This window comes from Dermacentor albipictus, chromosome 3, assembly GCF_038994185.2.
Source record: "Dermacentor albipictus isolate Rhodes 1998 colony chromosome 3, USDA_Dalb.pri_finalv2, whole genome shotgun sequence".
Lineage (NCBI taxonomy): Eukaryota > Metazoa > Arthropoda > Arachnida > Ixodida > Ixodidae > Dermacentor > Dermacentor albipictus.
Window position 1 is genome coordinate 50,949,606 of NC_091823.1, and position 14,544 is coordinate 50,964,149.

The following is a 14,544-nucleotide window of genomic DNA, read 5'->3' on the forward strand; positions in this document are numbered from 1 at the left end:
AGTCGACTTCTCGCCGGTTAGTTTTTCGTCTCACGTAAAAGCCATGGCAGCTGACCAACGCAGAAAACATATGCTAAGTACAAAGACGTGTGCCGCCGCAATCCGGGACGGAAAATTCCTGCGACAACAATTAAACGCTCTAAAACTGAGGTGTGGTGCGTCCGCCGATCCTTTCGTTCACACATTCATCGTCGTCGTCGTCGTCGTCGTCATCGTACAGGCAATCCCGCATCCTCGCCGTATCAGGGATAACAAATTGGCTGCAGTTTCGCTCGAAGGTGAAGAATTGGAAGTGATAGTAAAATTTAGTGCTGTGCTGAAGGCGTACCAGAGCGCTTGGAAGATGAAGAACAAACAGTGGCTAGCACCATGGCGTGGTGTGCCGGAAAACGCTAATGTGTGTTGGCACGACGCTAATGCCAACGGCCGGAGGCAGGCAATGTCAACTGCCGAGAGTAGTCGGGAAATGGGAAATTGCGAGCAGGACTCGCTAACCACCGAGCTATCGCTCACAATTCGCGCAATACGCAATTCCTGTTGGGTTTTGCATTCCATGCAGACTGGCAGTGCGAAGCGCAAAATTACCAGGATTGCGCAGTGAATATTGGTTTGGTTTGTACTGCGCGTATTGATCAGTTTGTATAGCGCACATTCAGTCGGCGTCAAGATTCGCCAGAATCTCAAGTGAAGGGAGTCGTCTTTCAAAACACGCGTTCTTGCAAAACACGCGTATATGCCTGTTTATTTCAGCCAGTAAATTCAACTTAGCAGTTTCGCGATGACAATATTTCGCCTGTCGACTGCGACGCGAATACGGATAGCGCGCAGAGAAGGAACGAGAGATAGATAGAAAATAATAGTTGAACAGCAGATAGGTTAACCAGGTTAACTGTCCGGTTAGCTACTCTTCACTGGAAGACGAAGAACGTATAGAAAAGATGAGTAGAAAAGAAGAAAAGTCTAGAAGAGAATCTTTCCGCACTAGAACGAGGAAGCCAATCAGCAACGATTAGATTCTTTTTTTTCATTCTGTCTCAAACTTAAAAAAATAAGAACTCTAACGCACCACACCAGGTCGCACTGCTACGCCCGTTCACAGCCTACGCCAGCCTGAGTTGCACTAACGTGGTATATAGACTACAGATGTCTTCAAAACTCCTGCGGGTGTATGATGCCACTGGAAAGAAGTAGTGGATTACGGGCCTTACCCGGTGACACAGTTACAGCCGTATCCATGGAGATGCAAAGACAGCACACACTGAAGTATTCCACATCCGTAGCTACGCATTTCTTAGGGTTTAATAGTAGTTATCGCCGGTGCATCTTGCCATGCTCATGTACGTAGAGACAATATCTTAAGAGCTCTCGAGTACTGTATATGTTATTGTCCGAATTAGCGCGCTGCCGGTTTTAACTGTCTTAAAACTGTCAACCAAGCAGGAAAAGCAAACGCGTTACCCTTATAAATGTATCAAGTTTCGCGCTAACGGTTGGACTGCGACGGGGGCTTATAATAATAGCTAAGCAGAAGGTTTCTTTGGGTCTTCCTGTACGGCTTTCATAAACCACCAGCATATCGTTCACAGCAACAAGCTAAACGAAATACTTTGCGTGGGTATTACCTTTATCGCACCCTTATACGAAGCACGCATGCGTCGACCCACAAACTTGCACTTTAGACCTTTTAGTCATTATAATTTTGGCTGTTGGGTTGTGGTTATATTCTCGCCAGCCCACTGTGACCTTTAAAGGAGATAGAGCAAATTTCGAATTTATAGCTAATACATATCGGGCTAGATAAAAGCAAAAAAAAGACGGGGAGGAATTAACCAAAGGATATTACCGGTTGGCTACCCCGTACCTGGGAAAGGGGAAAGAGGTGAGAAATATGAGAGAAAGAGAACAAAACAAACACAATACAGAACGGCGCTGTCACACAGTCTGCCACGCCATCCCATAGTCACAGTGTCAACGTCCCACTAATACATTCTACGTCACACAGTGCACAGTACGTCTTTAACGCAGCACCACGTTCATAGCGGCTCGCGCTGATGCTTGCGCAGGTTAGCTTCCAAGAAATTTAATTTCTCTGGCTCGTGTCCTGTTGGTTTAGATTGTCTGAGAAGGCTGCCCTTTGCGGGTTGAAACGAGAGCACTCGCAAGGAAGGTGGGCTATCGTTTCGCTGCGCCCGCATAAGTCACAAAGTTGGCTTTTCGCCATTCCTATAACAAACGCAGTACGTATAGAGAGGAACACCTTCCACGACATGTGTGAACCCTGCTAGTCCGTCTGTGGTTTGGAGTAGCATTTTCATATGTATAGATAAGTTGAACGCATGTGGCTATAGGGTGAATTAAAGTCTAACTGGAGAGGAATGAAGCACTGCGCCTACTGCATTTCACTTAGAAGAAAAACATAAATTTGCTTAAACGTAAATTAAAAACATTGAAAATAAGGGGGACACCTTAGCGAGCGCCAGCACTAACGCGAACAAGAGGGGAAAGAACTTAAAAAAAGAAAAGAACAACGGAGAACGCGGGTCACTGTGCATAAAATCCTACCTAATATTTTCAGCACAGTTTCGTATAATAATAAAGAAGTCATCCGCAGCAGTAAATGTTATCCTCTCAAGGTCACTAACTCTGAATTGAACGCTCGTTGGCTGTGCTGATGTTACAACATGGCTCACGGTGCACGGACAAATTGAACTTGCAAATGCTCTCGACGAGTTCACTCACCTCACGTGCATAAAGAGAAAGATAGAGAGAAATAGCAAAGAGAGTAAAGGCAGGAAGGTCAACCAGACGAGCTCCCTGTGCAATTACTAACACTGCTCGGCACGTGGATGAAAGCGCGGACGACACCTAGCCTTCAACGTGGTTTTCAATGGATCCTCGAGAGACTTCGCACTTAGGTTATGGAACTAGGATGTTGCTTTCTATCGAGATACAATCGAGCAAACTACTGACGACTTTTAAGATATTCGAACAAGTCTCAGTAGCGCACGTACTCGGAAGGCGCACTTGCATCTATAACGCATCTTCATTCAGCATTAACAAGATGCAAGTCGTATTCTTATTACATTTCAAACTGAAGCCTTCCTTGCCTCTTTCCCTTCTCTCCACTGATAAGAACTGAGAAGCGCAGTGTTGAAGTGGGTCAAGGTAAGAAAGCATTTGGTAGTTGTGATTATAGGCTGTTTTTTTGCAGCCTTCAACGGGTTGAACGTGACCTTTCTGGGAGTCGAAAGCGAGTTAAAATTATCGTCAGCAGATAATATTCATGCTCCTTTTTCAGTCGCCTCCTCTGGTTTCAGCAACAGCAGAGATATGTAATGTCTCAAATGCCGACAAGCGCAGCCTTCACGTTCTCCTCACTCTTTATCTGAGCTCCTGCGCCCATCAAGCTCAAAAGGCCCCTCACACGCTTTCCGTGAGGTCTTATGTGGCAGTTTTTGCAGCTCTAAACAAGTTCTGCGTAAACTTGAGACTCTCGCTTCATTTTAGTGTTTAGCTTTAAAGCATGGAACGCCGTCAGGTACGTATGATTTTCGCTCATTTACGCACTGTGGCTCAGATAAATATAACTTCGAGGAGTGCATAGTTTAGCCCCATTATAGTTAAGGAGCGGTGCGTACGCCTCGTTTTAAATCATAACTTCGTACATCGAAAGCAGAATGTAATGTATTGTGGTTATGCCATTGGTAGCGTACACGCACATATCCCATGTTCACTAATCTACGTTACATGTCGAAGTGAATTAAGACAGGCGATATTTTTGGGAAAGTATAGGCTTAACAATGTAAAAAGAAGTCCGCGTAAGTGGATTTATTGTAACCGTTGCTTGGCCGTATCATCGAATCTTCGTTTTCGTTTGTTCACTCGAAATATTCCACATGGCATAAGAAATGGTAAAACAGTAGCCCTGTGTGTTTTGCGAGCATAAGCTTCCTTCTACCGTTTCATTGGCCCTCATGCCAAACAAGGAGCAAGGAGCAGTCGAATTCACTCATGAGTACATACATTTACAACAGAAACCGAAGGTTGGAATATCACGTAAGTTAGCGTCAGTCGACCCCCTCCCGCTTCCTTTGACAATGACGATATCACGCCGATATTTCAGTGCTTATTGTGTGTGGTCCTTTTAAATACGCGAGTGTCCAGTACAACTTCTGCCTTTACTGAGAGCAAGAACTGTTCAAGTGAAGGGACGTATGCATTATCACCTTGCTTCCGTTCTCTTCGGCAGCCCATCATGAAAACAGCCATCTGCATCGCGTGGCTCATGGCGGTTTGCGTTGCTCAAGAGGAAACCAAGATTTCCAGTTCCATTAACTCGTTCGGTTTCGAGCTCCTCCGAGAGATCCCGGTCTCGTCTCAGACGAACATCTTCTACTCACCGTACAGCGTGTACACGGCATTGGCTATGGCCTACGTTGGCGCCAGAGGCGATACTATGCAAGACTTGCACGAGGCGCTCGGTTACTCGTCAGTAGGCTTAAGTCCCGACCTCGTACCGAGCCTCCACGCCAAGCACACACGTCGGCTACGTGAGCAAGCTTCAAATTCAACGCTCTACGCCGCCAACGCCGCTGTTATTCAGGAGGGCTACAACGTGGAACAACAGTACCTAGACTCACTCAGACAGTACTTCGACGCCCAAGTAAGTACAGCAAATTTGGCAGATGAACATACCTTGACGACCATCAACGACTGGGTCAAGAACAAAACGGCAGGAAAAATAGAGGAGTTGCTCAATGCACCCCTTTCCTCGGACGCAAGGTTGGTCATTCTGAACGCCATCTACTTCAAGGGGCTGTGGAACACCCCATTTCATGCCGAGGTCACGTCCAAGGCTCCTTTCTTCAATGCAGGAACAGAGCTGGTGCAGGTAGACACGATGCATCAAAAGCTTACGACGGGATACGCTCAGGACGACGAGACGAACGCGCAAGTCGTCGACCTGGCTTACACTGGACTTGACTACAGCATGGTTATTGTCCTGCCACGAGAGAGAGACGGTGCGGATGCTCTCAGGCGTAACTTTTCGTTGCCGCTCTACCATCGTCTGCTGTTGAAGCTCAGGGACACAGAGGTTGATGTCGCGCTGCCCAAGTGAGTAGCAAGTTTGGACGTTGTAAATATATTCGTTAAAAGGAAGTATAAAAGCTACAAAGAGACATGCAAACGATGTCCCTATATACAGAACAACTTAACGCGTGCGTAATTAAATAAAAAAATAAAAAGGTGTGACCAGTACGAAGTTTTTGATACACTGATAATGCTCTGAAGGTGCCGTCTTACGAGACTTTATGCGATGAAGCCAAACGTGAGAACTATTGATATAGAAGGTAAGTTAGCATGCCGGTCATCCACCGGCCTGCTTAGGTTTCCCAAACGCGTCTTGTGCTAGGGAGCGCACATAGCTCTTCCAAACCAAATAAAAACGGCACACAAGAAAAAAATAATTAGACACAGGGGCCGTGAAGCATGAAAGCTTCTCTAAAGTGCCGTCTTGGCGGCGTGAAATAGAAAGTCTTAAAAGTAAAAGCAGATTTTCTGGCGCCACACGGTTTACAAGGAGCTCTAATAATGCAACACACGACAAAAGCGATTAACACGCAACTACATCTCGGTTTGACCCGAACTGAAACAACGTGAAAGTAGCTTCAAATATCGAAGCATTTTTAACATAAGTATTCTCGTCAGCATCGTGTCACCTTCACCATCATGTAGATTGCTTGCCGGGCTGTTGGCTGGAACATTCATTGCATTTTTTATTTCACGCGTTCAAGAGAGAGAGAGAGAGAGAGGGAGAGAGAGAGAGAGTGAACAAAATTGGTCAAAATCAATCGCTTGTCCGCAGTCATCTTGAACTAGCGAAAGTAGGTTGTAAAGTTGGGATGTGTAAACGTTTGAAATTTGGAACAGGATTCAATATCTTCCCTTCGTAGCGGAATATAATATTGAACAATTTGATGTTCGGTTTACTCGGAAGATGTTCCATTGTGACCGAATATATACGAGTTACTACGGTTATTGGAGACTCGCTTGCATGAAAACAGGCTCTGTGCGTAAGGTACACTGGCCGCTTCAACTGAGCCAACCATGAACTTTGATCTTTTTGCGCATTTCAAGCCTCTCAAGTCAACTGAATTCCAAGCAGCGCTCCACGTGTGCGCATATATAAATAAATTTTTGTAGCGCCTTTACTTTCCGTCCGTACTTTTATACCTACGTTTACAGGCAAGAAAATATGCTGTGCTTAGTGTGACATTGGAAGTCAGTATATATTAACGTTCGTATAAAATTCGAAAACATTACTAACAGAAGACCTTTAGTTGAAAGGTACACAGGAGCTAAATGGTGGTCCCTTTACAAAATATTTGTTGTGTTTTAACTAAGATTTAATTGAATTTGGTAGTAATTGCTCTTTCAAGTAAAATATTCTAATATATATTTTGTGTTTTAATAACTAATTGGTCACTGAGTTTTAATTAATGTTAACAACCGTCTTTCAATTAAATTCTATAGCGTATTGTTCATATGTTTTGTTTCGTTTTTTTTTATAGTGTGTGCTAAAGGGTCCCTTTTTTATCGAAGTGGAGAAGCGCATTTGAAGTGAAAATAGGCTAATACAGAAATACCTTGCCGCAAAAAGTACTTTAATGCGTTCAGCAGAAGCGGAGTTATTGGCAATCAAACACGGCCTCCGCTGTGCTCCCGTTCCTTCTTCAGTGCCCAGCGCTCCGAAGGCTACGGCGCAGTGGGGCGTGCCAACAAAGCTACGCCTTTTAAATGTCACCGTGGCACGCAGTTCCAATTTCATTTTGGATGTTAACGTAGATGCCACGACTTCTGATTTGGTGCCTACGACGCGCTATACATAAGCCAATCGCGATTGTCCTCAGAGAGACTCCGAAGCTTACCGTCCCAAAACTGCACAGTCGGTTATGAGGAACCCGGTATTGGAGGGCTCTGGATTAATTTTGATGGCTTCGGGTTGTTTGACCACTTTGAGTGCACGAGCGCTTTTTGCATTTCGCGCCCGTCAGTTTGAGGCCACCTAGGCGGAGAACCGAACCCTCGACTTCATGCTCATCAACAGTACACCATAGCCGCTGAGACATCGCAGCAGGTAATGGAAATTACCCACAGCGTGTATTGGTAGCATTGTTACTGTAACGTGCACCGCTTAATCTCACACAACGTATGAGGGTGCCACGTTGTTTTCGCAATAGCTGTCGGAGCGTGAGCTGCCGTTTGTTAGCACGCTTGTTTAGCCCTATGTTTCAAGCACTTTTTCTGCGTTCTTGTGACTGCAGTATGTTTTACTCAGATTGTTCTGTAATGCATTGCAGTTTGTACAAGCGTTCTACTTACTATATATTGCGCCTTGCTGCAATTAAGGCGCAATATACAGTAAGTAGAATGCTTGTAGGAACTACAATGCATTACAGAACAATCTGAGTAAAACATACTGTACTCACACTGCGTGAATTAGCTGCGATGGCACTACCCCTGTTGTCGTTGTCGGTGATTTCAATGTGGATCTGTCGGTACCGAAAATGGAGCGGTTTGCGCGTTCCGTGCAGCAGATATATCTCACATATCCCTTGCGATGACACAACAATCTGGCCCAACCGATCACCCAGCTGCGTACGTGCATCAGTTTGACATTATCAAAGAATATGTATGCAGTTGCGAGTGAACTACTAACCACGGATCAAAACAATAAATGAGCATGCGTATAACTTTCACTACGACGACCACCCATGAAGACAATAAATGAGTTCGCACCTTTGTTCAAAATTAGGTGTCGCCTCCCTCTCGTGTGCTAAACAGCTTCGCTGTTCAACCACCTTCACATAGTGGAATGGCTCATGATTTTTTTTAAGCTGCAGCAAGACTGAACAAAGTGAGCTTGTTGGTGACTACGAAGTGTATCTCGGTCAATGCAGCATTCCACCGTTGGTTACTTGTTTTTGTTGCGATGAGGAAGAGAAAAGGAGCACAAGAGAAGGACGAGAGGTGACGGTGACGTGCTGCAGTAGACGTCAGTGATGTTTCTGTTGTACAATGCACAGCAGTACCCGATTCTCATTTCCCCTACCGTTTCTACCACACATGATAGTAGACAAGGCTGGTAGTCGTAGCCAAAATTAATAAGAGCATTATGACAACAAGTAATACGTATCTAGTCAGCACAGCGATATGAACATGTGCGTAGGGGTCAACTAGCCGACCAAGGGGAGGCTTTTTAGTCACCTATCCACCCTTCTTATCATTAAAGTATTATTTTCTCTCTTTCTCTCTCGTTAAAGAATCGTGTTTAACGATGTACGGGCAAGACGTTCAGTCAACGAAAGCTTAGTGTTTTCATCCTATAGTCACGCACTCTCTCCCTCCCCGCTCAGATTCAAGAGTGAAAGCCTGTACAAGCTGAAGGGGCCTCTGTCGCAGCTGGGAGCATCGAAGGTCTTCGACAAGCAACAAGCCGACTTCTCGGGCATCAGCGGGTCTCGCGATCTGTTCGTCTCCGACGTGGTGCACAAGGCCGTGGTCGAGGTGAACGAAGAAGGCAGCGAGGCGGCGGGTGCCACGGCTGTTATTTTTCACGTTGAGAGCCTGAGTGTAAGCACGCCATTCGTGGTCGACCACCCCTTCCTGTTTTTCATCCACAACAGACGTACGGGAGACATTCTTTTTGCGGGTCAACTGAACCATCTCTAGGCTTCTAGAGTCGCAGCCCAAGGTGCACTTTTTCTAAGCTTGGGGTAACGCCGTAGATGTCGAATAGTTTGACGACACTGATGGCGGAATTGAATTCATTCTTTATGACGAGATAAATCGTGAAACTCATGCAAGCACGCTGCGCTGCTCATCCTCTTCATGTGCTTCGATGCATGACATTAACTTACAAACGAGTGTCCAAACGAATCGGTGGGACCTCCAGTGATTAGGTGGCTTCCTAGTCAAGCCGCGTAAAGGCGAATCTGTTCATTTGCAGAAACAATACAATATCGTTACTGTGAATAACAACATCCTCCTCACAACAAGGTCAGTATCCCGCCTGCAGTGGGAGTTACCGTGTGGAACACCCTAGACATAAATGGAAAGCAAGAAACGGAATCACACGGAAACATGATTTGCACGGAAACACAAAATGTGAAAATAGATTATTTAACACACCGCACAACTATAGGCGGCATTATCAATACCATATTTCCAGTAGTTACTTATAATCGTTGTTATCGTTCGATACAAGTAGCTCAAGCATGTCGAGCAGGGCCTGCAATCGAGAAATATAGCTGCATGCAGTGATAAACGTTTGCTCACCTGCAATCTGGATGAGGGTAAATCCTGTGTACTCTGCTTCTACGACAAGTATAAAAAAGGTCTGCACAGATTTTTCTGCCATGATTGTATACCTCTGTATTAATTGTATTATTGCATGATTGCGTAAACTGTATTAACGAAATAATGCTAATTACTGGACGCCCTTGTTTCCTCCAATGAAGTGACTAACGCGTACACTCGTAGACTCAAGTTACCGTAGACACAGAAGCCCTCAGTTGTTAGCGATAAAAAACTTAGAAATAAGGAGCTGTTGATTTTTGATGAAGCATCAATTTCATTCCTGAATAAAGTAACTCTACAAGAAACGAGTTATTCTGATTTTTTTTCATTGTTTCATGCTGTCCATTTGTGCATTGCAAATAAAGAAACGCAACAAAGATTCATCTTTTTCCTTCATTTTGTTGATGCTGCTAATACATGGTGCATACCGGTTTTGCCGGGCGTCTGAGGTAAAATATTGAAATAATGGCGAGGCGGTAAGTTTCATGGAACATGGAGATATAACACTACGTCTCTTCACGGAAACTTGCCACATTCTCCGTATACACCCATAGTTACAGGAAAAGGTCATCGACTGACGCCCGTGTTAAAAACACAGTCCAGGATTACCATTGGTCTGATTATCTTACATAACCCTTATTCGATTACCACAACAACTATTCACGTAACAATATTCTTTCATGACCACACCCTTCGCGTCCCGCTGTCTTCACAATGGTAAACACCTGCGTCAGCCGAGGCTGCAGAGAATTGCTTTTGTAGTTTTAAACATTCTAGAAACAGGCCATGTTTCGGTAGGTATAAGTTTAAACGGGGTCCAGCTCGAGAGGCAGGAAGCAGTAAAGCGCCAGCTACTCCGTTTCACATGTATGGAAGATATAAATTTGCCTAACGAAATGAGTTGAAACGAAAAATAAAGAAAATTTTGTCAATATTTCATTACGTTTTGAATAAAAGAGAATCATGCATGAACTAAACGCGTTCAGGAAATTTTTTAAAAAGCAACTTTTGTTCATATCGCTGAAAGAAAATTTCGTACTTCGAAAAGTTTTCAAACAATGCGCCAATCGAACCCTGCGCGCTACCGGCATGTAGGCCTCGTCGCTCTGTAAAGCTAGCAAGCGCAGGTAGGCAACAACGAGAGGTTAAATTATTCCTGTGCGTCTGCTTGAATTATTAATGTCAAGTCATTATATGCCTCCTTACGCGAAAATCCGTCGGAGCGACCGAAAGATGTTACCAAAATATGGCCGACGCCGCAAAGAGTAACACCCGTGACAAAATGCTGGGACTTACGTGACGTTTATCAGAGAGGTTACTGTGAACAAAGGAAATTAATGCTTCCGAAAAGCAAATTTGTTAAACTTCGGTCTGGGTGGGAATGGAACCCGGCCCTCCGGGGTACGAGGCGAGCATGGTTCCTCGACACCACGGAGGCTTCACGGATCTGGTTGAGTAAACGTTTGCCTATAGTGCGTGCTTCACTGCACATGTCACGTCGCACGCGGGCAAGTGAGCGCGTTTTGATTGGCTCTAACCGAGGCGCAGCTAGATCGCAGGCGAGTGCTTGCGCGGATAAAAAACGAGCTGAAAAAAAATTTACCAAGGGAACTACAATGTTTTCGCATTGCCACACGCATAAGCAGTCTTGAGTGTCTCTGCTGAATTTTTTTATCCACCTTTCGACATACCGTTTTGTAAGCGTGGTCCAGCTACCCTTCGACATATACTTAGTACTAAGCTACAAGAATTGGAACGACATTAAAGGGCTTCTCTAAGGAATTCAAATCCCTGAGCGCCAAAGAAGCCAGCGAGAGCTAGCCCTAAAACAACGATGACGCAATGACTACAAGTTCAGAAGTCGCAGACCCTCTATCTAATTTGTGGCGGCGACAGTTTCTTTTTCTTTTGGGGGCTCCTTCTGCCAGGGAACAAGATTATGATACACATGATGTCGATACCTGCGTAAGCGCAATGAAAACTGCTTAAAGTACCCTTAACCGGCTATCGTTGTAAAGAAAAACGAAAAGAAGCAAACGTTGACTATAGACTTTTGTTGAAGCGCTCAAGATCACTAGCGAAGGTGTGGAAGAGGAAGTGCCGGATGCTGGTGAGTTATATTTGTTATTTTCTGCCTTTTCTTTCCCGCGTCGTAAAATGTGCTGCAGTCTGTCTTTCGAATTGCCGGTTACTTGAATGTGAAGGGGAAGGAGGTGGGAGAGGCAGGGGGAGATAAAGAGGAGCCTCGTCAAAACATGGAAGTTTGAAGATCGCTTTTATATTGCTAAACTGCTCGAGGATGGCTACTTTGTGATGGCAGTTCGAAGTGTGAAATCAATCAATGGTGTGATCATCTGCGTTAAAAAAGATTGGATGACCATTTTACGAAAAAAAAAAAGAAGAAAAAAAGCTAGTGCCCTTCCCCTCTGTGAAGAAGGATGACCAGCGAAGCTGTGTATATGGGCCCCTTAATGGTGAACTGTACCTTTGCCGCGGGTCGGCCCGGAGTTTCACTATCTTCTGGATCGGCCCACGTATGAGGAGTGCTTGACGCCTGCTTCACCTCTGCCGTGGGTCGGCCCGGCATTGCACCATCTTGGGGATTTTGTGTCCACATGCAGACGATCAGGGGGAACTAGCCTTTAACAGCTTCGCTGTAAAAACAGTCTTAGAAGAAACCGGGTGCTTTATTTACTTTTTCAGACGCATAGAAGCGACAAGACAAGCGCTGTATAATTAATCCTCAAGTTATTGAACTCAGCACTGTGGAAGATCTCGCGATGGGGACAGAATACTGCAGCCAGAGCGAGCGTGACTGCAGCCAGAGCGAGCCAGAGCGAGCGAGCGTCGCCCTGTCGTGCCATGCTTTGCTTTGATAATCTCATGACGTAGATCTCAGTAGCGCAACGTTTTTCCCCCCTGAATTTCGCACTGCAAGATGGTTCATTCAATAAGGCAGCATGATGAAGTACAGGTACTGTGCAGTGGAGTGTGTTAGCTAGTAAACTAAACATGATTTTTCACAATTTGTCCTAGTAAGCAGGGCTGTAGAATTTCAACTGGGCGTTTGAAAAATTCGATCAGGTTGCCACCGAAGTAAAACAACAAAAAAAGCCGACGCTGACAAATGCGCGTATCACCCCTTAAGATATATGAATCACCGGGATTTGCCGGCAGCACAACCAACTTGTGTCTAAATGCCATGGCTCACAGTTACCGCATGTGCACCTGGAACGACATGGTCGCGATAGTTTTCTACGGCTGTATAAACGTGAAGACCAACTCACGTTTAGCTTTTCTGCCACCATGATCTGGAGAAGCCTCACTTAGCAGCGTCATTCAGTGTCAAAGCATAGCATGGATGCGTGGCAAAAAAAAAAGAAAAAGAAAAGAAGTCGGAGGCTACACGTGTAAGATCTTGGCGTCGGCGTTAATGTCGGTGTCGGTTGGCGCGCTCCCACTCGACGTCGCTCTGCGTCGACGTTCAGAAATTCGAACGCCGGAACGCCGAAGACAGAACATGCCGAATTAATCTGCTTCATCATCGTCGAAACCAACGTTTCTAGAGTGATCGCCACAGCGCAAATCACAGCTTGCCTCCAATTGACGCTTCAGAAGTTCTCGCACAATTCTCCGTTTCATCGGACGGACATGGTAATTAGCGCCCGCAGAAACATGTACCACCTATCTCCCGCGTCACGCCCACCGCCGGCAAATAGCGGCAAAACGGAAATGAGCACTGCACCGGATGCAGACGCGTCTATATACGAGGGCGATGGACGCCTCAAAAACTACTCGCACTCGGTAGCCGTTGCTAAGAGTGGGCGTCTACTCACATATGCTTAACTAATACAGCGTGGGTGTGAGCAAATAATAATAATAACAATTATAATGATTGCGACACATTTGTGCACCAACGGAGCGCGAAGTACGCAACGAAGCGCACGGAAGACAGTTTCGATAGCCTCGTGTGATGTCGGGGCACCATGCCCCCCGCTGATCGGGTTATCTGAGTTGACATTAAATAGAAAAAAAAGTTTCAGGAGGCTCAGATATCTGCTCTAAAAGAACACCATTGTGTTTTTTTACATGCGCAAGCACATGACACATGCGCCAGTTCATAATGTTTACAATATCACCGGACATTTCTTTAAGGCAGTGCAAATATAGAAGTTTTTGAGGTAGATATAGACTAAATAACTCTTCTAATGTTGTCAAACAGCGAATATTATTTTTTTTATAAGGCAACGCTAAAGAAAAATTCGTAGTAACAATGTTTGCAATGATGACTCGCTTACAACCTGTACTGATCAGTACTCGTAACACGGTTCACAAGGACAGGCCTTGCCATCTGTGCAGTTTCTAAATGAGCAACAAATCATCACGATTTGAAGCCGCCGTAAAGCACTATCCTCGTAAAGCACTGCTGCAGAAATGTCTGCTATTTATCTTGCATAGCTTTCACTTGGAAAGGACGGCAAGGATGCTGGTGGTAAGCTACGGGCGGACTCGGCAGGACCCACAATATGACACATATACCCGCGCCGTCTGAGCTAGCACACCAGACTTGTATTGTTAAAACTTTAGCATCACAGCAGTTGCAGAAATGTCAGCGGTTCTGACGGTACGGATGCAGTTGCACTTTTTGCAACTCCACCGTATGTCAGAAATCTGGCGTTGTGAATAAGCGCGAAACGTTTTCTTTTATTTTGATTATTATTTTTTTGTTATGCACAAGCACGTTGTATAAGTGTGACATAAAGCATCTAGGATACTCGCGGCTAAAAAAAAAATTATGCACGTGCCACGTTCAAACATATAAAACGTTGTGAAATTTCTCAAACTCCAATACGTATTCTTCCATCGCGTGCCCTTGCAGCTTGCAATGTTGCGTGCGATACGAGGAACTCAAGAGTACGTGTCATGAGTCAGCAGTCTAGGAGCGCGAGTAAATCAAGCCGGCATCAAGTCCCTTCACCAGATCAGGCTTCAAAAAAAAAAATGTGAGTAATAAATAATGAACAAACAAAATTTAAAAAAAGTTTCAATGCGTTCAACCACCTCATTAAACCCGACACGTGGGGGGCGAGAAACGTGATAAGGAAGCGCGAAAGGAAACACTATAGGTCGTTCTGAAGTCAGCAAAACACTCCGAAGAGGCACATCCCAGAAAAAAAAAAAGAA

The 14,544-nt window shown here is 45.0% G+C and overlaps 1 protein-coding gene across 1 annotated transcript; it reads left to right on the plus strand.

Annotated features, from left to right (window-relative positions):
- The first annotated feature begins 3,389 nt into the window (after positions 1-3,389).
- On the plus strand, positions 3,390-9,743 carry LOC135898103 (iripin-2-like). The gene is made up of 3 exons (XM_065426843.2): positions 3,390-3,538; positions 4,250-5,115; positions 8,418-9,743. Exons 1-3 carry the CDS (start codon positions 3,524-3,526, stop codon positions 8,731-8,733), a joined length of 1,197 nt encoding a protein of 398 aa, XP_065282915.2. The 5' UTR covers positions 3,390-3,523; the 3' UTR covers positions 8,734-9,743.
- Positions 9,744-14,544: the final 4,801 nt, after the last annotated feature.